Raw genomic sequence first — 26,283 nt, 5'->3', positions numbered from 1 at the left:
TGTGCTAGCACAGACAAGCCTATATGTGTGTATTTGTGTGTGTGTGTGTGTGTGTGCCAGAAAGCAAGAAACAAGAGAAAAGGAAGTAGCTGGTGAGGAATAACTGTGTTGCTATGACACAATAAAATGTCTCATCAAAAAGCCAATTATCTTGAATTTTAAAAGCTGAAGAAATCCAGAAAAGGTTTACTTATCATTTGTTAGTAAATAGTGTTACTGAGCCATGTATTTTGAAGTGTGTGATCCTTGCCAATTGATCCCCTCAGATCCTGTCTCCATTCCAAAACCGGCACTTGACCACAGTGTGTTTATAAAGATTTATTTATTTTTTCTTTTAATCATGCATCATCATCATCCCTACCAGCAAGGGGAACTCTAGAATTCCTTGCACTGACAAAAAAATATAATGGAGTGAGATCTACTAAAAATGCTTGGTAACAATTGCCACAGATGGAGTCACACACATTACTGCTTAATTAAAACTAACAATTTAAATGGTTTCATCCATTTAACATACACCTGTCTAAGAATCACAGAGATTGAACCTTTACAAAGAAGTAAACATTACCAAAACACGTCTTCTTTCAAACATTTAAATGCTTTTGGAAATAGAGCCCAAATCCTCAGTTTTATCTAGTTTTGTGATAACCAGTGTTGGGCTTGTTACTCAAAAAATGTAATATATTACTCGTTACATTTTTTAAAAGTAATATTATTACTTTACTTATTACTCCCTGTCAAAAGTAACACATTACACTATTCGTTATATTACTTTTCCCTTACATCCTACTCATTAGTAAAAACGCCCTCTCTCCTCCAAATGCACCTACTGTTACTGGCTAGAAAAGCACACCTGGCTCAAACCGATAACAAGACACTCTTTTAAACAACTTATTTTATTATTAATAAAGCAGTTAAAACCACATATTCTACATCTTGAAATGTTTTCTTGAGCTCAGCTTCCATCAATGCATGTTCCTTTTCTAGATAGCTTGTAAATGACTTTTTACCAGGGAGTGCGCTGGTGCCCGTGAGCGGTATTTTCCCAATGATCTGTCTGAAAGACGGAGAATCAATAGTGGAAATGGGCAACACTTCATCCACCACATATCCAGCCACAAGCTCCATTAGTTCTTTGTTGCTTGTTGTAGACTGCTGTCGACGATTTAAATCAGTTTTGGTTGTTTAGCCATTGAAGGGCTACAGCCATGTTCCGAGGCCACAGAGGGCTTATTTTTGTTGGGGTGTGTCTCCACTAAGTTAACTTTGTCGTGCTGTCTTAATAAGTGTTTTAAGAGGTTTGAGGTGGTGTTTTTTTCGCAGTGGAAAGAGTCTTACCACTACCTGCACACAAAATACATTTTACAATAATGTTCTTATCACCTTTCGTTTGGATAAAGTCAAAGTAATGGGAATATTTCCAGCCGCTGAACGTAAACTTCCAAGCTAGCTAGCTTACTGTTTATGGTGCTGCTAATAGTGACGTGTGCACGTGCGACAACTACAGATATAAACTGTGGGATTTCAAATCAGTGTTTGCCCTGGTGTCAATAAAAGTAACAAGTTGTTTTTTGAGGGAGTAACTAATGCTATTACTGAGATTTTATTTGTAACTTTTTACACTACTCGTTACCAGGAAAAGTAATATTATTGCAGTAATACTGCCCAATACTGGTGATAACAAAATTAAATCTAACAGTAAAGCAAAATACACAGTTCACAGGTTTTAGTCTTAAATTCACACTTACATGAATTAATTTAGCACAGTACTAAAAATCCAAGTATCAAAAAATACAGTATTATATGAAAATAAATTATTCTAATAATGATTTTTTTTTTTCTTTAGAAATTGGAACACCAAGCCATTGCAGCTGTATTTTCCCATTGTTTAACTTAAAGTTGGTTGGTATCTAAGGCATGGATTTCCCTATAATATGATTTTACATGCTTTTTGATAGGTAGAGGTAGTACCTGGGCCAAGAGGATCAAGAGGGCCAAAGGTGGGTAGCAAAATTAACAGTGCCTTGCCATAGTATTTAACCCCTTTAAAATGAAATCAGATTTGTTTGGATTACAAATGACACATGGATTGTTTCAGACAGTATTTTTTTTATCACAAACTAATATATTAAAATAAACTTCAAAATTCAAAAATTCAAAATTGATTATATGTTAAAAAAGTGAAAAATGTTGCAGTCACCCCCTTAAGACTAGTACTTGCACTGCAATAACAGCTTTAAGTCTGTTGAGATAAGCTCCTACCAGCACACTTTTTGGAGGTGATTTTTACACATTCTTTCTAGCAGGTTGTTCAGGTTGCTTGGATGACATTTTTGGAATGCATTTTACAAATAGTGCCACAGATTCTTGATTGGATTAAGAACTGAGAGCTGAGTAAAAGCATCCTCCAACAAGCTGTCATCCCAGTACTTCACTGTCATTGTGCCACTTATTTGAATAGACTAAAAAGCTTGTTTACTCTCGTATGACTATAAGACCATTCCACAATTTAGCTAGGTCACTCTGAACCACAGAGCACTTTGATGTGGTTTTTCTTCAGTAATGAATTCTTTCTAGCTACTCTACCATACGAGTCTTAATACTGAGCTCTTGATATCGTTGACTGGCGCATTTTTGCTCCAGTCTCAGCCATCGATCTCTGTAGCATCTTATGTGATTGTTGGCTTCTCTGTGGCTTCCCTTGCAAGTCCACTTCTTACTCTGATAACTGAGGGATGATTGTATGATCAGTGACTCGGTGGTATGATGCATTTTCCATTTCCCCATAATTGATACAGTGCTTACTTGGATATCTAATCACTTGGATATTATTATGTAGCCTATCATCTGTTTGTAACTTAAATTTCCATGTCTAAGTTTGGTTTTTATTTTGGTCATGGGATTTTTTATGTGTCATTTGCAATCCAATACCTTTACAAGGCACTGTATGGGTTTTAAAAATCTACCAGTTATATGTGTGATGTTTAATTCCCTCTTTATTTTCCTGTCCATCTGCTAATTCTAACTGGTAACAGTGATTGTGGACACAGTCATCTGTTATTGTTTACTCTATTATTAAAGTAAATCAAAATGTTTGTCAGCCATAACATTAAAACCACTGACAGGTGACGTGAAAAAGATTGTTATCTTGTTACCGTGGCACCTGTCAATGGGTGGAATATATTAGACAGCAAGTAAACAATCAGTTCTCGAAGTTGGAAGCACATCTCTTTCAGCAGGATAATGCTCCCTGAGAAACTGGAAAAATGCTTAGGAATGGATTAAGGAGCATGATAGAGTTGTAGGTGTTGACCTGGCCTCTAAATTCCCGAGATCTCAATCAAGATGAGCATCTCTAGAATGTGCTCATCCCAAACAAGTCAGATCCATGGAGGCCCCACCTTGCTTATATCCACTGCTGTCTTAGTGCCAGATACCACACCACACCTTCAGAGGTCAGAGATGTTATAGTGGCACAAGGGGGACATAAATACTTTTAGGCAGATGGTTTTAATGTTATTGCTGATTGGTGTATTATTATTATTATTATTATTATTATTATTATTATTATACACTTTATAAAATGAGAATTTCACTTTTTAGCCAAAATATGAAATGTTACATGCTATAGGCACAAAACTTAATTTTTGTAAATGTATGGATGTTATGAATTTACTTTTTAAACATTATGTTCTGCAGTAGTGATTTCCCAAAACATTAAAACCACTGTCTTTAATATGTTAAATATAAGGTCTTTATCTTTTCTCTCTCTTAGGGAGAGAGAGGTTTGCCAGGGATACCAGGAGAGCCCGGAGAAAAGGGAGAACCTGGTGTGGGATTTCATGGTCCAGCTGTAAGAGAATTCTATATTATTATTTAAATTTTGCCCCAGATTTTAAATGGACATCAATACTAGTGATGTAACTTACTAGTTCTTTGGTTGAAGGATTTTGTTAGAATACTTTTAGATATTTGTAGACTTGGGAGTCACCTGTAGACTGAATTCAAAGTAGACATTGTAAGGGTACAAACCACTGTCACATATATGTGTGACCAAATGATATTTCCTGTTACACCTGAAGGGGATGATGGGACCAAAAGGGGAGCCAGGAATAGAGGTACATCCTTTCTGAAGTTTATTTATTATTTGTTTTTCCTTACTGAATTCTTGTTACTGAGATTAAGTAGAAGACAGTGTGTTAAAATGATCCCTCTTTGTCTCAGGGTCCTCGTGGCCCTCCAGGTTTGCAAGGTCCTCCTGGAGCCCCAGGAATCCAGGTATCATTTATCTTGTTATGAACATTGTTTTCATTTTCTTTCCCTGTCTTGGTTTCCCATACTTAGCCATAAGATAAAATCACAGTTGTTGAACTAATTTTAGCCCTATGCTATGTTATAAATTGGCTACTGAACCCATAAGAAAAAAACAATAATGTGCAATGTTCCCAATTTAGTAAACACAAAAGTAATAAATTAAACATTGTGCAACAATAGAAACTTAAATACTTTTAAAAGGAACACCTTTATACCCACTGATTCATGCAGTTATCTAATGCAATGTAAAAAAAAAAATCAGTGCAATGCAAAAAAATCATGCAGATATAGGCCAGCAACTTCAGTTAATGTTCATTTTCAACTTCAGTTAATGTAATTTTGCCTGTGGCATGATTGGTGCCAGAAGGACTGGTTTCTATAACCTTTGATCTTCTGGGATTTCCATACAGTGGAATCCATGATCTCCCAGGAATTCCATGAGTTTACTCAGTGAACAGCGATTCTGTGGACAGAAATGTCTTGTTGATAAGAGGTCAACTGAGAATAGCCAGACTGGTTTGAGACAAAAAGGCTACAGTAACCCAAGTAAGACTAGAAAAAAAAAACATAGCCAGGTTTGATGAATCTTGATTTCAGCTGAGGCTCACATATGGAAGGGTCAATTCTGGTACCAACAGCATGAATCCATGGACACAATCTGCCTAGTTTTAAAAACTCAGTCTTTTGGAGGTGGAGTAATGATTTGGGAAGGTAGCTCACTCTGGGGCAAGGTCAATCACTGCTTGAGAGTCACAGTCTTTTTACTATTGTTGTTGATCATATGCATCGCTTCATGGTACAATTTCTTCTAATGGCTTCTTCCAACATGATAATGTACCATGTCAGAAAGTTGTCTCAAACTGGTTTCGTGTATATGAATAAGCCTTGGTCTTCAAAGTCTCCAGATCTGAAACCAGTAGAACACATTTGGGTTGTGATAGAACATTTAAAGTACAATCTACAGGAAGTTCAGAATGATTCAGAATCTCAAAGGAATATTTACAAAATGTAGTATCCATGCCATGAAGAATTGAAAGCCAGTATTAGTATAGTGTTCCTAATAAAATGCTTGATGTGTGCACTTCTGCAGGAATAATATTAAAAAGTCTACACATACATAATTCTGACACAGTCACATTTTCTGAAATATTTCTTTTCAATATATTTTTACCATGTTTGATTGTCTATTAAATTTAATTTTTTAAGAGAAATTAAATTAAAGAGACATTAATTTGCCTGAAAACAATATTTTTCATATTCAATTTTGTGGTATCTAGATAAGTATTTGATTATGATCAGTCTTAATTATGTGTCATAATTACAGCCATGTCTCATAAATTCTCAAGGAATAATTAGTCATGTCTTTAAATTTCCATTTTTGTGTCTGGTTATTTATGGAGTTGTCTTCTAACTGATTTTTGCTGTTACATTAAGGGACCCCCAGGTCGTGAAGGCAGACCAGGACCTCCTGGTGAACCAGTGAGTTTAGTTCTAATACTGCATTTAAACATTCATATGTGACATGAACTGGTCATGAACTAGACTGGATAGAGCACAATAAAAAAAACAAAAAAAACCATACAGATCAAAATTCAAGATTTTATTTGTCACATACACAGTTATATATAGTGTACTTGAAGTAACAGAATAGGCAAAAAGTTACTGCACCTTTGCATAGTTCCCTTTGTTGCTGTCAGTGGTAGGCAAACTGGCGGGGCTCCATGGTAGATTTTTGGATAAGCCACCCGAAGACCTTTATGAATAGAGATGTGAGGACTACAGAGCAATTGTCATTTAGCCAAGAGAGCAATTTTTTGGTTGACACAGGAATGAGAGTTTTTAAAGCAGGTGGTGAACACACAGTTAATAACTCCTTGAAGATAGATGTGAACAAACCAGCAAGCTGAACAGCGCATCTCAGTACATGGCCAGACATGATGCCAGGGCCATCCACTTTCCTGATGTTCAAAACCTTGTCTTCTGTGAAAGCTAGGTAGCAGGCTAGTGTTAATGTGGACAGCCACAAAGTGTACTGGAGTCAGCTCCCACACGGCAGTGAATTTATAAAGTAGTCATTAAGCTATAAATAAGGCCTCACCTTTTGCGAAGATATTTTAATTGGCTCGTTTTTTGTCCTTTTTTTTGGCTTTTCTCGCAAAGTTGTGTGTTCTTCAGAGAATATTTTGCATTATCTCCATTATCTTGCAACTCTTTAGCATAGTTTATTAAATAAAACAAAATAAATAAATAATAGTGATGTGAAAATTGAGTAAATGCCTAGCACCTGTCTCCTCAGTCCCGTGTGAGACAGCAAAGGCAATTCATCTGACCATTCCACAATAAACTTCATTTATTTTGATCATATATGCATGAGCCTCGCCTGTGAAGTCACGGGTTTAGGACTAGTACTATAAAGTTGTTCGTTTATTACATGAAACAATTAGAAAATGGCTGGATCCTCCGGGATGCAAAGGCATCTATTCAACATTTTGACCACGAGATGTCACTAGTGTTCACCATGATGAAAAGCTTACATTGCATGTAATTTCTCTAATTCTTGGAAGAACCTGGCTAAAAATTTGTATTGCTGCTTCTGTTTTTTCTTCTTTTTTTTTTTAAATTCCAGGCAGCATTGCCGATTGTTGGAGATATTGGCTCACATCTGAAGGTAATGTCTTTTCATAGTCTCTCTGACTGCTCTGTGAGTATTTTGAGTCTATATCAAAATGTTTACTAAAGCCGTTGTCTAAATTATTCTATATAGAAAACATGCTCTATTGACAAAAACAAGATCTTATAGCAGGCTAGGACAGTTTCAGTTGAGTCCAAACCCGCTGTTCTCGGAAGCCTTCTTATTAACCCTTTCAGACCCTGTGTCCATTGGAATGGACATCACATGTTTTTCCTCTGTAAACCAATAAATTGTATCTTTTCAGAATTTGAAAAATGCCAGGTCACTGATTGGCCCCTAATTGACCAATTGCAATCAAGTTATGACCCCTAACTTAATATGAGCAAGCTTCATGAGAAACACAGCACAGCCATGGCTCACCTACTAAACAAGAGGAGGAATTAGCACACTTTTCACCTTTAAAATGTTATTTTTTTACCCATGGTAACTTTATCAATTTGCACTGTTTATAATTTTAACAGTATCAAGTGATAATATGTAAAGTCAATTTGAAAACAATTCAAAGTTGTAGAGCACAGGATTTTTTTTGAAGGTTAATGTCCATCTCAGTGGACATCAGGTCTTAAGAGTCATCATAAGAAATGTCATTGTTTCGTATTAGTATGGCATTGTTGGGACATTTTATAGCTAAAATTTGATCTGAAAATATGTTTGCCATTTTTAAATTGCTAATATTAATTTACTATACAGTAAATTAGAGTATACAGTGAAATACTTTCTTGAACCCACAACCAGGTGTAAATGTCCAAAGCGCACTGGGAAAACATGTGTACTGTGACAAATGTAAGGTACACTACTCACAGAAAATGAACAAAAGATATAGACCAGAATTCCTTAACTGCAGTTAAAAATGCAGTGCAACAAGGGGTTAGTTTTATAACTTTTTAAAGATTTCTAAAAAAAAAAAAAAAAAAAGAAAAGAAAAAAAAAGTTATTTTCATATACAACAACTAAATGAATAATCAGTTGGTGACCACTTGTTCTCCTTGGATAACTGTTAAATATTATTGTTTAATTGTTAAATATGATTCTTTCTCTTGTTGAAGTAATCACATAAAAAGCTGGACATCTTGCAATAGCATTTTACCTTATGCTTCAAGTTTATGCTCCAGAAATTAACAAATGGCATAATTTTATATCTATTATAACCCACCATCCATTGCAGTGGACATTTTAAAAAGCAATTATTAAAATTTCATATTTTAATTTTTTTCATACTGACTCTTGTTTTTGGGTATATTCCAGGTAAGAAAATAACATTCTTTTATTATCCATCACTGGACCATAATTCAGGTCTGAAAGGGTTAAAACTTAAGAATGATGATGGGCATATGTTTCTTGAAGTAATTAGTCTAAAAAAAATAACTGGATGTTTATATTCAAGGCTTTACTGTATTGGTAAAAATAATGAACTTTAATTAAATTACTACTAACTAATTTTATCAATATCAAATGACAAATCAACTTTAACATAATTTGTTAAAATAATAATTGTATCAGAGTTTTTCAGCAGTAGCTTGGCTTCAGTTTTGATCTGTGGGACAGCAAAGCAGTTCAATAGAATAATGTTTATTGAGCATTTAAATCCGTTTGGAGAAATTGCTCAGGTGTGATTTTGGTCCATTCTTCCATTCAAACAGTCTCCAAATCTTGAAGGTTCTATAGGCCTCTACGATGAACTCTGATCCTTAGTTCTTTCCATAGATTTTCAATTGGGTTCAAGTCAGGTGATTGGCTTGCCCATTCTAGCAGCTTTATTTTCTTTCTGTGAAACCAACTGAGAGTTTCCTTGGCTCTGTCTTTTCATGTCAATAGCACCTTTAGAAATATATTTACTGAGAAAAATGGTGACTTCAATACTTTTGCTACTCACAGATACAGTGGGTAAAATAAATATGTGAAACTCTAGGATTAGCAGTTAATTTGAAGATCAAATTAGTATTCAACTGTTTTCGGTCAGTGGGATGACAACCAGGTGTCAGTGACTGTCCTGGAACATGGATCTATCAAAAACCTGATCTTCACAACTTGTGTTTATGCAAGTGTATCATGGCAAGAAGAAATGAGATTACTGATTACCTCAGAAAAAAAATAGTGTTGCTCATCTGACTGGAAAAGGTTACAAAACAATCTCTAATGAGTTTGGACTCCACAAATCCACAGACAGACAGAAATTTAAGACCACTGCTACCCTCCCAAGGAGTGGTTGACCAACAAAGTTTAAAGTAAGCTGTAAATTAAATCAAGACGTGCAATAGTCTGCAAGGTCACAAAGAATCCCACTTTTGCCAAAGAATTCCACTTTTAAGCAGCTAAAGGCTTCTCTTAGGCTGTGTAATGTTCATTAACATTAACTCTTTTTAGACATTAGACTTTTTAGATTCACTGAAGCAAATCCTCCTGTGTTAGATGACTTAAGGTGTGGAGGGTTCCTCTCTGAATTTTGTTTTTACTGTTAGAAGGTCCCTCCACTCAATTCTCTAATGCCACAGGGCTTGCACCTGTAAAATAATTGTACGGGGAAATCCCAGTGGAGGCTCTGGAGATGGAGACACAGAATGATGAAAAAAAAATAAAAATAATGACAAAACTGGTTTGAGCCAAGAGGATATAGTGAACAAATATAGCGAGCAGAAAAGCATCTTAGAATGCACAACACATCAATGAGTGAAGTGCATATCGTACAATTACGATAAAACACGATTAAGTGTTTTTGTCCAGCAACCTCTGCCAGTAGCTGGCACCCAGTGACACAGTACTGGTTCTATGGCCTGTTGAGCCCCCTGCTGTAGTATGAAACAGCCAGCTTTAGACCATCCTGCACCTGACACATCTATGAATAAAAAATAATTAGTCCAGACTCAACATTTACTTGTCCTGGGTGCCATGGGCAATGATTTAAAGCAGTTATTTAATATGCAGTTATAAATAATTACAAGTAATAAATTATTCAATCGAGTAACTTTTTTTGCTTTGTTCAGGTTATTAGGCACACAGGGTAAAGTACCACAGCATTCATTGTATAAAATTACACCTATCTATCTTGTGTTTGTGTTCACATGTTTATTGTGACTGTAGAATGCCTGCAGTTTGTGCCACACCAGAATTCCAGGATTACCTGGACAGAAAGGGGAAAAGGGAACACCTGGAGCTCCTGGTGAAGACGGTGTTCAAGGAGTCAAAGTAAGGGACTACACAGAAGATCAGTAGTTCACAGTAAAACAAAATTTTAAAGAGTCTTTGTTTTGTTTGAAAGATGGAAGAAAATTGTGAGTACACACTTACTATGTGTTCTGTTTCATAGGGTGATCAGGGTCTGAGAGGTCCAGTTGGTAATCCAGGAAAAGAGGGTCCTAAGGTAAAATTTGACTATGAGATTATTGATAGAGCTTTTACTGTAATCCGTCTAACTCAAGGCATTGATGTAATCTCTAGAGTTTACACAGAATGATGCAAAAATCTGCATGCAGAAAGACAGATATGAGAGGAGAATAACTAGACTGGTGTGAGCTGACAGGAAGTCTATAGTAACTCAATAGTCTATAGTAATCAAATGCACAGCTCATCAAAACATGCAATCCTTGTACATACAGTACAAGTCTGATCAGAAGTGTTTATTTCAAACAATTGTAATCAGTAGCTCACATTGGATGAAACAATGGTTGTGATATGGCCTTGTGAGTATGAAACAACCGGCTCCAGGTGTCTGGTTGCTGGCCACCACATGTGGAAATATCAGCACTGAGGAGGAACATACCATGCTGTAGAGGAGGCGAAAAAGATGATGGCATTATGTCCACTGCCCCTCGATGTTAGCTGTTGCATGTCTGTAAAGTATAATTCTGAGCTATGCAAAATCAGCATGCAGCTCACATACAGAGTCATCCCCAAGTGTGCACATGGCTAAAGTAACACTTGGCTTGTAACGCTCGGCATGTGCGAGGGAATCCTGACAGAGGGTGGCAGTATCAACGTTTGAATTTACTTTGCTGCCATGGCTTCAGGACAGCTTGCCATTATTGATGGACCTATGAATGTGATATTTAACAATAAATTGTAAAGTGGAATGCAAGGATATCAGTCTGTGACTAACATTTGGAAAAGTTCAGACCTAAACGCAATAAAAATGTTGTGAAAGGACCCAGTAAGAGCAGTTAATATATTATATAGTGTTAAAAGACTGATCATGCAATATGCTAAATCTGAGTGATTATTCTTTGAGAATCAAAGACATAATCTTATTAGTCATCATAAGATTAATCTTCTGATTATGATATAGATTATATGAAAACTTTGACCAATTCCACTGATTAGTTTGGGCAACTTGCAGGGTGTGAAGGGAGAAAGGGGGTTTCCTGGCCCAGCTGGGGACAAAGGTGATGAGGTGAGTTTGAAAGATGATTGTAGTGACTGGATTAAATGAATTATGGATTTTGTGAATGAACTTATAATGTACATGTAATGTCATGATTATGCCCAGGGTTCTCCAGGCGTGCCAGGACTCAAGGGGGAAACAGGCCGAACTGGCCCTCCTGTAAGTAGCTGCATGAGTATTTTTAATCAAAGATGAGGTCCTTCTTAACAGTATGTACAGTGAATGTGAGCAAAGCAAGTATATTAAAGCAGGGGTTTCTCCATTAATTTTTTTTTATATTTGTTCATCTGTTTATCCAAATATGCAAAAAAAAAAGCTAACTTAAAGTTACATGAATTATTTATGAATTAATTCTTACTTCCCGACTAAGCAATCAGCGAGTATGCCCTGGTTGTAAAATAAAAATCATATACATTATCCAGTAGTAAACAAACATGCTGCTAATTTTCTCAACATTAATATCCACTGTACACAAGAAATTACACAAGATATTATTCGTTTACTTTTCGTTTTGCATTATTTTTCACAAACAGAGCACTGATGTCCATCACATTCTCTTCGTTTCAATTTTGCAGCAATAATGTTTATTCCTTTAGAGAAATGTTTTTGAACCAGCCTTGTTGGTTAGGCACATCATGATTTAAATGCAAATGCACAAAATCACAGTCAAATGGACATGTAGTCATGCCAATTCAGTACAGAGATATCGATACAAAGGCTTATGTGGATTTAGATTCAGATTTACTGTCATGTCACAGTTTACATAGTTACTGATTAAAGTATATAAAAGTGAAAGTGAAATTATTATTTGCAGAGAACCAACACCAATGCATTTTATGAAATGGGTATAAAAAGCCTACACACCTGTGTCACGTCCGGACGCCCTCACCCTGTGCAGGGCTCGAACCCGTACCTCTGTGTGGTCCATGGAGACAGACCTATCAGCAGGATTCCAAGAAGCACGGCTTTTATTTGTGTAGACAGACAGACATGGGGAACACTAACCTAATCACGTAGACTAACATAACATGGTATGGTATTTTTTAAAAAAAAAAAAAAACATTAATAATGTATACCCAATCTAACCGTAAACTGTGACCACTGTGATACAGACTAAACTGAGGATTTTGTGAACTGTTCCATCCCTAGTGCTCACTAACACATGAACTCAGTCACTGTTCTCCGTTTAAGTCGAGTGAAAATAAGATCTGTTTTGTTGTGTTATTCCCATTAATATTCCTGTATTTTGGAACCTTTTTAATTCAGTTGGTTGGTGTTCTCATAACAAATTAAATATACTTAGGTCTTTTAAATTAACTTTAAATATGCTTTTCTATTTCAATGAATTCTGAATTATTGAACATCTTGTTTTTTATGGTGATTAGTTTGATATTGCAAGAAGCCAAACTATTCAGTCACACAGACAGACAGACAGACAGACAGACAGACAGACAGACAGACAGATAGATAGATAGATAGATAGATAGATAGATAGATAGATAGATGTCATTGTCAGTACACAGCAATGAACTGCCATGTAGCATGTACCAGAAGTGTAAATAGTAGAATGAAAAAGCTCCACTCCATCTGTTTTTTTTGTTGTTTTTTCTTGCAAAACTGAAGTGAGTCTGGCATCTGTGCCTCATTACTCAGGTCCCACGTCTGACAAGGCAGCACTGCAGCTCTGATCATGGGGTTTTCCAGTTGAGTTGATAGAAGCAGAGTGAGATTGGTATTCCTCTATCTCTCACCCTGTTCTCTGACTCAGAGGGTCCTGTTCAGATTTTAAAAAGCTCTGTGATCTCTTTTGATCCACCTTAAGACCCAATGCTATCTGCATGTGGGTTAGATGAAGGCAGTCATGTGGCTGTGTTGTCTGAGTAGCACTCTCAACCTGTCACATTTGAGGAACTGCTTGAGTTTGTGACCTGTGCTATGGCCAAGCTTGATTTAGACTGGCAGGATGTTATTGTCTGTTTTAAGCTAGATGACCGCTTTTTCACCTCCCACCAAGTGCAACTGCTCTGTATGCTCAGCTCTCTCTCTCAGATCTCATGTCTCCCTCACTCCCTCAACTCTCATTCAATGCAACAGAGGAAAGGTCAATAGTACAGTTAAGCAAAGGATTAAGCAAAGGTGACTCTAATCTCTTACCTTCCTTTGCTTCAATTTACTGACCACAACAATGTTTATTTTACAAAAAAAACAAAGACTGATTTTATGTGGAGGTGTTGTATCTGGTTCTTGAGAAGACAGTGGTCTGCCACACTTGATCTTAGCCTTTCCTGTACTTGTGAGAGAAGTGCCAATAGAAGCTTGAAACCTTCACAAGGCCATGGGTTCCATCTTATTGCAGTCTTTCACCCTGTTCATTTGGACTGCACCAGTGTAGTGGATTCCTCTTTCTTTTAGGTGTTCTACCAGTGGAACTGATGTAAAATAATTGTCTGCAAAAACCTCCTGGAATGGTTGATGTCATTTTCAGGACAACATCTCCAGTCACACCAACATCAGATTTCTCTTTGTCTGGATTTTCTGGCCCTTGACAAATGTCAAAATCATAAAGAAAGCCACTTTGACCAGCGCATCCCCACATCTTGAACCCCCATTTGTGAGGTTCTGCTGGCATATAGACTTGTTCATGAGATTTTCCCTTGAATGGTACCATAATTTCTTCAACTTCATGAAATTCTTCAGAAGGTTTGAAAAGAAATTTATCTTGTAGTTTTTGTAACCACAGCCTAAGTTTCCAAATTTTGTCTTTCTTCACATCTTCAGACACATTGAGATTGTCCTGAAAGCGAATCAGTGTCAGCAATTTCAGAAATCGATCATGAGACATCACATTGCAAACTGCTGGGTGCTTTGTCTCACGTCTCCCAATAGGCCTGTACATTGGGCATCTGTACTAACCCCATGTGGATGTACATACCCAGAACCTGCTCAATTTCTTTTGCTGTTGTGTTTACTGACTTTCCCTGTTTCTGTACACTGTACAAGTTTGTCTGTTCTGCAATTTCCTGCAGCATTTCATCAGTAACAAACAGTTTGAAATACATATATGGTGTCCAGTTACACCTGTCTTCTGAGGCTTCCTCAACACATTTATCGAATTAACAGGAGTTTCAGATTTTCCTTTTTTCCACCTATATTTTTTCCTTTTCACTTTGCTTCTTGTTGTCTGATTTGTTATTGTGTCCTGTGATGTTGAGCCCTCTGTCCTCATCTGATCTACACTTTCATCTAACACTGATGGACCCTCTCTCTCTGCACTGGTCTGGTTCACACTGTCATCTTCAAAGTCTTCATCACTACTGTCTGAGCTTTACTAAGTAAGCTTTACATTTGGAGACCACTCCTCCTCATCATTATCATCCTCATCTTCCCCTAACTGCTCTAAGTCACTTGAATTGCCATCCATAAGAATGCTGATGACATCTTCAACACTGTACTTTTTTGACATATGAAAATAAATAAAAAACACTGTTTATGTATTCTGAATTTCTTCTCTGAATCTGGTAAATATAACAAATAGATTATGATAATCATTTAATTGTGTTACTAAAAATTTATGACAACAAAAGACTATTATTAGCAAGATACAACATTAGGTTGCATATTAAAAAAAATCATATAAATATTTAAATTCCATTAGGTTGGAACCAATTAAAAATTATTTTAAGATGACGTTTTAATTTTTAATTAGTTTAATTAATGATAAAAACTTGGCATTGTGGCAGTGATGCACAGTGAATACAGTGATGACTAAGGTAAATTACCTTATATACCTGCAGTATTATATTTGATACACATATATTCAACACGATTTTACGGTAACATTCTGTATGAAATATAAATTCATTATCAAATTCATCAGCCATTTTGGAAATGACAGCCTAAAGCCTGCTATTGACTGCAGAGCATGGGAAAATCCAGTAGGGGAAGAAGACTGATAATGATAATGCAGGTGGTGCAGAGGTCTCAGGAACTCATGTATCAAATATGATACATTTGGTGTTGTAGGGTTAAGAACAAACACAGTTTTTATAGGTCAAAACCATGGCTCAAACAAAGACATTTAAAGCAATTAAATATTAAAGCAGTCTATCAGGGCACACCCGGACAGCAAGACACTTCCATGTTGTAAGTTGTCTAACAAATGTACATTTACATAGAAGGAAATGAAAGCTGAAAATATTTGGTCTTATATTCTTCTTTTGAGCACAAACTTCTCAGTGTATAGCAAGAGTAAAAGATTTGGCCTTGGCCTATTCCACTTTTTGGAGGGGACTGTATATGGGAAGTTTTTGTTCCAATAAGATCTCAGTCAATATATTAAAAGATTGCAAGGCTAGATGTAAGCATGTAGGTATTCTTTCTGTTATTTCCCTTCATATATGTTTTCAGGAATATCAGGTAATAGACCTTCTAGTTATACCAGATGTTACTTAAACAAATGTATCTGTTTGTTCAGGGTCCCATTGGCAGACCTGGAATTTCAGGACCAGCTGGACCCAAGGGGGAACAGGTAAGCAGGCCCACTTATTTAAAATCTGAATAAAATACACAAAGCATTAGTTTATGGTATTTTTCATTATAATGGTAAAAGTGATATGATTGTTACATGAAATTACAGGGTTGAGAGGATTTATTTTAAGAATATGTATTCAAGAAAAGAGAGGGCTGTTTGAATAAAAGGAAGAGAAAATTAACTGTTATTTTTTATATTATTATATTAGCATTGCATAAATGTAATTCATATTTATTTCATAATCAGGGTCAATAACTCAATTAGAGTAAATTATATGGAATTTATTTGGTGGCATCCAACATAAAAACAAAACCTTTTTAGCCCAAAGTGGCAAGTTTAACATTTTGCAAGAAGGTCTAATGGTCCAAGCATGTCATAGTAACTGGAGTGTGTATAAATATATGAGCATTTTAGGTAACCCTTTTTTTCCGATATATTTTATATATATATAAAAAAACTTCTGTAAGTAATTTATACTGAATAATTGCACACGATAATCAGAGAAGTGACTGAACTATATATATATCTGACAGTTTCTTGTCTAGCTGCCATGTCCCTGGCTTACCACCAGAGGAGGACAGAGATACAGTATGTCTTTCAGAAATAGTGGCTCCACTTATGACTGGACTATTTAAGGACCGCTTATCAGTTGCTCAAAAGCTCACACCTCAGTTAATACTGTGAGAGCAAGAGCAAGTTGTATCTGGGGGTTTTATCAATAGAATTTCCCCCAAAGGGTGACTGGACAGGGCCTCCCTTTACCTGAAATGTTGTCCTATTTGTTACCAAAATCAGTGGAAGGGAGATGAGGATTAAAACCTGCTTTTATTTTATGGTTTTGTCCTCAGAATTAAATATTGACGTCCACTATGGGGACATACCTAAACATGATCCAAACCATAAAATAGAATTTATATGCAATATGCAAACTTTACCGAAAACCAAAGTATCATCCTAATTTTAAATGCAGAGCTTTGATACTGTCAAAGATTTCGCTGGCTAGTCTATCACTCAGCTAGCTTATGGCTTACCTATGGTTTAACTGGGGCCAGGAATGTCTACATTGTCTCAATTATTGCTGCTGCTGACTTTAGCATTTGAGAAATGGACTGCAGGAAAGTGCTTTATTTCAATTGGGTCTCCAAACTTTATTTATTTCTTTAAATTTTGCATATATTAATTCGACTCACATTCTTCCTGGGATAAAGGCATTGTAATTTTTACTCTGTAAATCATGTAATCATTAATGAAAACGAATGCAACAGAGTGCAATGCTTTATTCTTGATTTAATTGAAAGTATTATGCTTTAGCTGTACTCAAAGTATGAAACATAGCAGAATATATGATGAATATATGATATATGAAGCACCAATGGTCCTTGAGAAAATGATGGCACAACTCTTGTACATTTTTGAATATGCATGTGTTGTAACCTTTTTTGGGTATGCTAACTCTTATTTGCATGTGTTTTGTAGGGCAGCAAGGGTCCACCTGGCAGGCCTGGACTTCCTGGACCTCCTGTAAGTTACATCAGGATTTGAGTGATTGAGCACCATTCAACACAAAGATTAGTGAACCTCCGGTGTTCAGTTATGCATTAATAATAATGAATAATTAATAACTGCCCTGAGAAACACAAAAGTCTATACACCCCTGTTAAATGTGAACTTTTTATGTTAAAAAAAAATTAAACCAATGTAAATCATGTCAGAACTTTTTTCACCCTCAATATGAAATTGCTGTGTATAAAAATGAAATGTAAAAAAGTTCTGAAACCTAGGGAAAATAGGAGAAATAAAAATAAAAAAATAACATGGCTGCATAGTGTGCACACCCTTTTATAGTTGGGAAGGTGGCTGTATTCAGAAAGAATTCATTCAATCTTAATTTCAAATCATTATTCTGATTATGCCCAAATGAAGATCAGCTGTTTTTGTAGGACTTTCTTCACATCTTAGTTTCATTCGACAGCTGAAACCATAGTCTGCAACGAGTTAATAAAGCACACATGGTATTCTCACTTTTTGAAAGGTACTAATGAGGATTTCCATATACCATGGAACACCATAAAGGCTTTGAATCTTTCGGCTGCTCCCTGTGTGTGTGGGGTCGGATGCCCTTTCTGACGCAACCCTCCAATTTTTATCCGGGCTTGGGACCGGCACTGCATCCAGTGGCTGGGGTGTGGTCAATGGCTGGGAATAGAACCCGGGCCTTCCACATGGTAGGCGAGAAACCTACCACTGAGCCACCAATGCCCAAACACTGTCAATAAATGGACAAAATGGAGAAAGTCCATCCAGAAACCTTGTGGCAAAATGTGTTGTGATCTGATAAGACCAATTCCAAAAGGTATAATAATTCCATCATTCCAAAAGGTATGTTTGTTGCAAAAGAACACCATACCCACAGTGCAGCATGGTAGTGGTAGCTTCATGCTTTAGGGCATTTTCTTCAGCCAAAATTGGGGCTTTTGTCTCATTATAAAATATCATAAATAATTACAGATACCCATTGATTTTTCTACACTACCTTCAGGTGTCTGTTAGGAAGCTGAAAATGAATAGGAAATTCACAACACAGTGACCCATTTTTATGGGTATTTTGGACACTTCCCTGCCAGACCACCAAATGTCAACCCTGTTCTGGGTGCTAGTGTTTGTTTTTGTTTTCTTTCTCACAGTTGTTTGTTCAGCACAGCAGTAAGGAGAAATTCTGCCTTTGCTTTCAGACCCGATCCATGACACCTAAGGGTATATCCAAGTCACCAAAGGAGTGTCTTAACCAAAAGAACCTAGAGTGGAACGTGTTTAAAAAAAAATCTGTCGGCTGGCATTAAGCAATCTATGCACAGAGGACACTTACAATTTGATGGAATTTGTAAAATATTTTTTCAAGAAAGAGTGAGAAATATTGCCAAGTCAAGATATGCTATGTTGATAAATCCATGAAAACTGAGTGGTATAATAAAATAAAAAAGTGCCTCAACAAAGTATTAGGGGTATGTACGCTTATGCAGCTAGGTTACTGTAAGGTTTTTTCACCTTTTTTCCTTAAAAAGTTTTTGAATATTTTTATTATTTTTCGTAAACTATAATTTCACATTGATGGTAAAGGATATTCTTGAATTATTTTTTATTGACATGATTTATCTTGGTTTAATTTTTTACAACACAAAAACCTGCCATTTTAACAAGGGTGTGTTAACTTTTAATATACAGTGAATGATACTGATTATTATGTGTATTCTGAACTATAGCATCCTTAAACCTCAGCAATTTTGGTAACAAATGATTTGTTAATGAACAACATGATCTTCCCCCATTGCTGACTGGACCATTGCCCAACTTTGAGTTTACTTCGACTCAAGGGTTTTTCCTAGTGTTTTCCTTACCTCTGTTGCCTCTTGCTTGCTCATTTGAACTCTAGATAGATGTCCAGATATTTTAAAACCTGCTATACGACAAAGTAGTAAAAATATTACCATGACAAAAATATTAACAAGATTCAGCTTCACCAAAGGCACTTTGATATCGCTACAGTATGCCAGCATGCCAGTAAGTCCAACATGCTGTACCTGTCTCTATATTTCAGTGCATCTTCAGTGTCTCTGCATTCAATGTTGTATATACATTTTTTTTCTCACTTCCTAAAACTGACTTCTCTCTTTTACCTTAGACTTATCTCTCCTATTTCAACTACTCTCCTTTTTGTTCCATACACACAAAATTTATTGAGTTAAAAATAACACAGTTTGAGTCCATTTGGAAAGCCAGAATTTGGAGCGACTATGAAACAAACCAGGACAAGTTTTTTAACTCAGGAATTTAGGGTTATATGTTGACCCAGTTTGCTGGGTAAAATTACATTTTAAACCAATTTGTGTGCATAAATGACTGCATCCCTGGGCTGAAATCTTTTTTCCATATTAGCACAAAAAGCTTCAACCTAGAGGTAACAAAAGAATGAACTAGCTTTTGAAAGAAGGCTATCCTTCTTTGAATGATAATAATAATAAAAACTTGGAATGGGCCTAAAACAGAACTTTGCAGAATACTAAACTTTATTTTAATATGCTTAGAGAGGTCACCATTTACTTTTACAAACTGATAATCTGTCCAATAAGACCTGAGCAAGAAGAGGGTTGTTCCATTAATTTCAACAATATTTTCTAGTCTGTCAAAGAGAACAGTATGACCTAGTGTGTTAACAGCACTAATAAAGCAAGGAAACACAACCCTGATCAAAGTCCAGTAGTAATGCACCACTTTAACCAGCAATGTCTCTATGCTATGATGAGGCTTAAATCCTGGTTTAAGAGAAAAATGAGTTTTCTGAGTTTGCAGAAAAAGTTTGGGAACCCTTGTGCTAGACACTCACATAAGTTTTGTTGGCCTCATATGTGCTATACAATTGGCAAGTGCCATGCTCTCTGACTATTGAAAGTCATCTGACCCCTATTGATTTGACCATGGGTAGACATACACACATCTGATTAGCTAAACAGTCCCACCAGAAAAAAATAATCGCATACATGCATACATACATACATAAACAAATTTATCTCATCCACTTCGTTATTTGTTCTTTATTCTTTCTAAAATCCCTCTCATTCATCCCAAATCTCCCTTTTTTCTATCCAAAATCTTTACCTTCCTTCATTCCACCACTGCAGTTTCCCCTCTCACACCATCCAACTATAGTCTATTAATCCCAGCACCAATTAAGCCTGATTAATTAAACTATTAATTTTTCATTTTTTTTCAGCTTTTTCAAATTCCTAAACTATCTATGTTGAACTTGAAGATGTCAATCCTCACCACATCCTGAGACATCTGCTCCAGTGTTTTTGTCTAAATGCTCCTGCTCCCATCCTAATCTTAAAGGCCTTGTCCAGGATATTATATCCAGAGAGTTCCTGCTCTATCATTATTGACTGACTGCTCACTTTCTTTCTTTACTTTCCAATAGTATATAGAGATAAATCTATGCTGATTAAAATTATAACAAGCATTTTATTCATACTTTTTATACTAGTCACTAAATTATATCACTAGTCACAATTATAGTCTCACTGGCCACTTTATTAGGAACCCACAAGATGCCCAACAATGTTTACACAAAATTCTGCAAAGAAAACATGCGGTGAGCAGCAGTTATTCGGTGACAGTGGACCAAATCTCACTAAACATATAAAGTATAGTTGAAGGGTAGAAAAATAAGAAATTAATCTTGATTTCCCCTGTGACTTGCAGAAGGTAGAATCAAATTTGGTGTTAAAAGCATTAATCTATGGACCCAACCTGCATTGTATCAACAGTTCAGATTAGTGTTGGTGGTGGGGTAATGTTTTGGTGAATGTTTGCTTGGCGCACAGTGGGTCCCGTAATACCCAAGTGTCATCTGAATACCACAAACTGAATATTGTTGCTGATTATATACAAATGCAGATTGGGAGAGCTGCAGAATAAATCATCAGTCTGCAGCAATTTTGTAATGCAATCATGTAAACATGTGCATTGAATTAATTTATCCAAGACCATGTGGAATGAGGCCATTACAGTCCCACACAGATGTTAGCCCCAAGAATTCCTTGTCTTAGCTCCATTTGAGGTGTTTTTTCTTTGGTACTGTAGCTCTTGGCTGACTCATTTGGGAATAAGGCACTCTTGTCTATAAACACCTTCTTCTTTTCCTAACTTGGAAGATTTACAACACCTCACAACACCATACTGATGCCACTCTTTCCATCTGTTTCAGCAGTTGTTGGTTTGCTTCTCTCTGGCCTGGTAATACCACACTCCTCAAGTCCTCAAGTTAGGAACTGAGGTACTGTATGTCCTGTCATCGAGTACTGTTGGCATCACCAAATGCAAATAAGCTGTTTGGTGCATGCGTTTTGTAATTTACAGATGATCGGCATCAGTCAACATAAACATGTTAGTTTAAGCAAAATCAGCATTTTCCAAAACTTTTCACAATCTGGCAAATAATTTTTATTTCGGTTTGGCTTACACATTTACACACAATTTTACTGAAAGGTTGATAAAGGTTGTCATAAAGCAACTTTCCAGAAATCCAGATATAGATATATTAATTTAGAGTCATAATAAGCAAGCCAGAGGCAACAGTGACTAGGAAAAGTTCCCTAAGACAACACAAGGAAGAAACCATGAGCGGTACCAGTCTCAAAAGGGAACCCAGTACTAAGCATGTTGAAATGGTTCATTATAATCATTATCATTTTAGGATTCTTTTAAAGCTTTTAGCTTTCATTCATTTATGTATTTATTTTGGTCTCAGTAACAATTTAAAGTTGTTCTGCCCTCAATTCTCCTTCTCAGAACCTCTCAATCATTTGCTTCCATGAATGAAATCTTGTTAAAAAAGACTTTACAGGGGTTGGACAATGGAATTTAAACCTGGTTTTAGACAACAATAATCTAATAGTATGCTGTAGTGCCTCCTATTGCAGCCAATACAGCATCAATTTGTCTTGTGAATGACAGATACAAGTCCTGAACAGTGGCCAGAGGGATGTTGAGCCATTCTTGCAGAAAATTGGCCAGTTCACTACATGATGCTTGTTGAAGAAAATGCTTGCTGACTTGCTCCTTCAAATCAATATTATTCTGATCTGGTGACTGTGCAGGCCATGGGAAATGTTCATTTCACTTTCATGTTTATTAATAATCTTTGTCACCAGTCTGTGTGTATTGGTGCATTACCATCCTGATATATGGCACAAACTTTAGCATACACTGTTTGAACCTTGGGTGCACATGGTCCTCCAGAAAGGTTCAGAAGTCCTTGGCAGTGACACGCCCATCTAGCACAAGCAGTGGGTCTAGAGAATGCCATGATATTGCAACCCAAATTATCACTGATCCACCCTGGCTTCACTCTGGGCATGCAACTATCTGGTTGGTAAGCTGCTTTGGGGCTTCTCCACACCATAACTCTCCCGGATGTGGGACAAACAGTGAAGGTGGACTCATCAGAACCTATTTAGCCTGTCAATATTCTGCTGACGAACAGTTTTAGTGGAAACTGGAGAGTCAAGGTACACATCCCTTTCAGATAGCTTCACCTTGCATCGACAGTTACGTGGTTCGTCCTTCATGGTGCTGTGCCAACATTACTCTGGATACTGTGGCTCTTGATCCACCACAAAGACTTGCTGTTCTGGTTACAGATGTGCCAGTGAGACAAGTACCAACAATTCTTCTTTTAAAGCCTTCTTTTAAACTCTGATATGTCTCTCATTATTTTGTGTGGATTGCAATATTTTATGTACAGCTGTGCTATTGCTCTGCTACGTCAACCTTCACCCTGTGATCTTACTAATAGAGTGTGAAATCAGTGAGGATTAGCCACCAGGCTGTGCATATAGAGGTGTGAAACTTCCATAGGGTTATTCCATATTAGCCAATGTTTCCATTTCATTGTCCATCTCCTGTATTTTCCTAAAGGATAATAAGAAGCTTTCTTTTCTTTTCTTTTCTTTTCTTTTCTTTTCTTTTATATCACAACTACTGGTTGTAACTGTCTATTGTTACATGGTCTGTGAAACTGAAATCTTCTTGTTTGTTAGCTATTTTTGTGTCACTGTTAAACATATCATATGAATATATACCCTTAAAGAAATAACATTTCTTCTTTTTATAAAAATAGAAGAAAGAAGAATACATATATATCTAATCACATTTGTCTATCCTATACCTAGTAAAGCTTTGTCATCACTGTATGAGGAATGTTTAACTTTTTCTATGCAAATGTGTTGCCTGACATCAGGGATTGACGTGGACAAAATGAGTCCACTAACTAATTACTGTATTTGCAGGGTGCCCCCTATGTGGATGGGAATGGAATGAGCAGTCTATATAAGCTTCAGGTCTGTTTTTTTTTCTGGAATGAAAATAGTGACAAGCATCTTTTATGTGAAAAACGTCTTTTTAACTGATGTGCCTTGATTCAGCAAAGACAGTTTACTTAGAAACATTAGACATTTTATTCATTGCTTTCTTTATTTCTGTGTTTTTTATATATACTGTTTGCACAGTTAAAATCTCTCTAAATACAATGTTTCTAAAATGTCTCCATATAATAGGTAAACATTACTAATGCAAGATAATGTAATGTTAAACACAAGCTTCCTTCCCTATTCTGACAGTTGCTTTCCAGGCTTTCTTTGGATGCTAAGCCCCTTGTCTAGTTTCCTTTTACTACCCAAACATTCCAGTAGGTTGATTGGCACTCAAAATCCTCCCCAAGTTGTAAATGAATGTGTTTGTGAGCATGGTGCCTCCCATACAGGATGCATTCCTATGTCACATCAATTGGCTCTTGATCCATTTGCCTCTGACTTGGATAAAGCAGTTACTGAAAATGAAGCAATGAATCATCATCCAAAGAAATTCATACATCTCAAAATAACAACATGCAAGATAATATGTATGTTTAAATTACATATTGCTTTTTTGTGCAGAATGGTGGACACCCAGGACCACCAGGACCTCCGGTATGCATTACATTCTGGACTAAATTAAAATGAAAATAATAATAATACATAATACATTACAGTCATGGGGAAAAATAGGAAAGGACAGCCTCCTTCAGTTCAGTGTTTTTAATTATCAGAACCCAATAACAATTGGGTGGTCCTCATCAACTTCTGTAAACAAACAATTAATATCTGGTGGAGGCAAGCTGGGAACAACTCAAAAGGCCCTTGTTTTCTTTAGCATTTACTTTTGCTTTTCAACGTTTTAATTTTCTAAACACAAACACGGCTTTGTGCTTGGTCATAATGCACAGTGCCATATTTCACAGAACACAGTAACCAAAACCAAACACAGTGTATCTCCACAAACACATTGTTTATCAAGCATGATGCTGAAAGTGTGATGATTTGGGTTTGATTTGCACCTACAGGACAGTCAAAGATGAGACAAAGATGCACTCCACTTTATACCAGAATATTCTTGAGACAATTGGAAGGCCATTTGTCCAACTTCATAAGTTAATGATTGTGCTATAATTGTGTCATGAAACAGAACAATGATCCAAATCACATCAGAAAACTGACATGGCTAAACTGACAACTAAATGGCTAAATTAGGAAAATCAAGGTGGTAGAATGGACATGTGGACAATGTCCACATCTCAGCTCAATCAGGATACTGTGGGTGGGATCTTAAAAGAGCTGTGCATAAATGAATGCCTTCAATCATCAATGAAATGAAGCAATGTTGTAAAGAAGAGTGGGACAAAATTTCTCCAAAACAATGTACTGGCTACAGAAACTCACTGAAGCCAGCTGTAGCACTTTATCTTGGCAGGGTTGAATAGAATGAGTCAATGGGGAAATTGTTCAAAGAAGACACTTTATTTAAGCTATTATCTAAATTGTATAAAGTGTTCTATATAGTTATATCAGTGTCCAACAGATAACTGCACTATTGCACATAATTAGCCATAGCCATATTTTGTCTGAATGCATGTGGACACCTGACCAATCACACTAAGGTTTTCCACTAAATGTTGCCTGTTTAGTGTAGTTCTTTTTGATGACTAACAATTCTACTTCTCTTTGTTTTCAGGGGCCCAAAGGAGATAAAGGGGACGTAGTAAGTTGGTGATATCTATGTATTTTTATAATATTTTTAATGTGTTTCACAACTGCCACTGTATGTAAAGTGAAAAATATTCTGTACTTTACTTTTTGGTTAGCTTCCATAAATACATCTTCTAGCACACTTTCTCTACAATATGCATGTGTGACCTTTACCTTCACAGGTTTCTGCAACACCTAATTTCTCTGTGCTGCAAGGCTTCACGCTCCACAGAACAGTGTTTCTTTGTTTTTGGAGCATTTTTTGTGTTTCTTTGTTTTTGAATTTTTTTTATTTTATGTAATCCAGATGGAACACTGGATGTTCCAAATGAGACATTGAATAATGTCTCAGAGTCTGTTGAGGTTATTTAAAGGCTTCCTTCTTGTGTTTTTCCCTTTCAAAAAGACATGTATGTATATGTAATTATTTGGGCAGTCTATTGTGAGACTTTATTTTAAGTATTCTTTGTCCAGGGTGAACCAGGTCCAATGGGATTGCCAGGCTTTGAAGGACTGCCTGGCTCTAAAGTAAGTTTAACTCATTTATTGTGTTCAAGTCAGTGGTCCATCTGTGGTGTGTATGTGACCAAAATTGGGCAAACTCCTTAAATAAACTCCTTAAAAACATTGAAAAAATATTTAGAATTTTGTGGTATTACATATTTTAAGAAATCTTTTACTCTAATTTATGTTTGGAACAGTCCAGAGACCAAAGAAAAACCTAAAGTGATTACATGGTTAGGCTGTAAATATC

General features: G+C 36.3%; 1 protein-coding gene across 5 annotated transcripts in view; it reads left to right on the top strand.

The window, feature by feature from the left end:
• The window catches only part of LOC131349345 (collagen alpha-1(XIX) chain-like), a 90,941-nt gene that overhangs the window by 46,021 nt on the left and 18,637 nt on the right, over positions 1-26,283 (top strand). For all 5 annotated transcript variants that reach the window (XM_058384951.1, XM_058384950.1, XM_058384953.1 and 2 more), the window contains 16 exons: positions 1,959-2,000; positions 3,776-3,853; positions 4,083-4,118; positions 4,225-4,278; positions 5,749-5,793; positions 6,941-6,982; positions 10,085-10,189; positions 10,311-10,364; positions 11,337-11,390; positions 11,487-11,540; positions 15,856-15,909; positions 17,389-17,433; positions 23,757-23,807; positions 24,402-24,434; positions 25,516-25,542; positions 26,004-26,057. In XM_058384951.1, the coding sequence (XP_058240934.1) occupies positions 1,959-2,000; positions 3,776-3,853; positions 4,083-4,118; positions 4,225-4,278; positions 5,749-5,793; positions 6,941-6,982; positions 10,085-10,189; positions 10,311-10,364; positions 11,337-11,390; positions 11,487-11,540; positions 15,856-15,909; positions 17,389-17,433; positions 23,757-23,807; positions 24,402-24,434; positions 25,516-25,542; positions 26,004-26,057 (828 nt within the window). The remainder of the gene's footprint in view (positions 1-1,958; positions 2,001-3,775; positions 3,854-4,082; positions 4,119-4,224; positions 4,279-5,748; positions 5,794-6,940; positions 6,983-10,084; positions 10,190-10,310; positions 10,365-11,336; positions 11,391-11,486; positions 11,541-15,855; positions 15,910-17,388; positions 17,434-23,756; positions 23,808-24,401; positions 24,435-25,515; positions 25,543-26,003; positions 26,058-26,283) is intronic.

This window comes from Hemibagrus wyckioides, linkage group LG29 (assembly GCF_019097595.1).
Source record: "Hemibagrus wyckioides isolate EC202008001 linkage group LG29, SWU_Hwy_1.0, whole genome shotgun sequence".
NCBI lineage: Eukaryota > Metazoa > Chordata > Actinopteri > Siluriformes > Bagridae > Hemibagrus > Hemibagrus wyckioides.
This window is presented reverse-complemented; position numbering and strand designations above follow the sequence as displayed.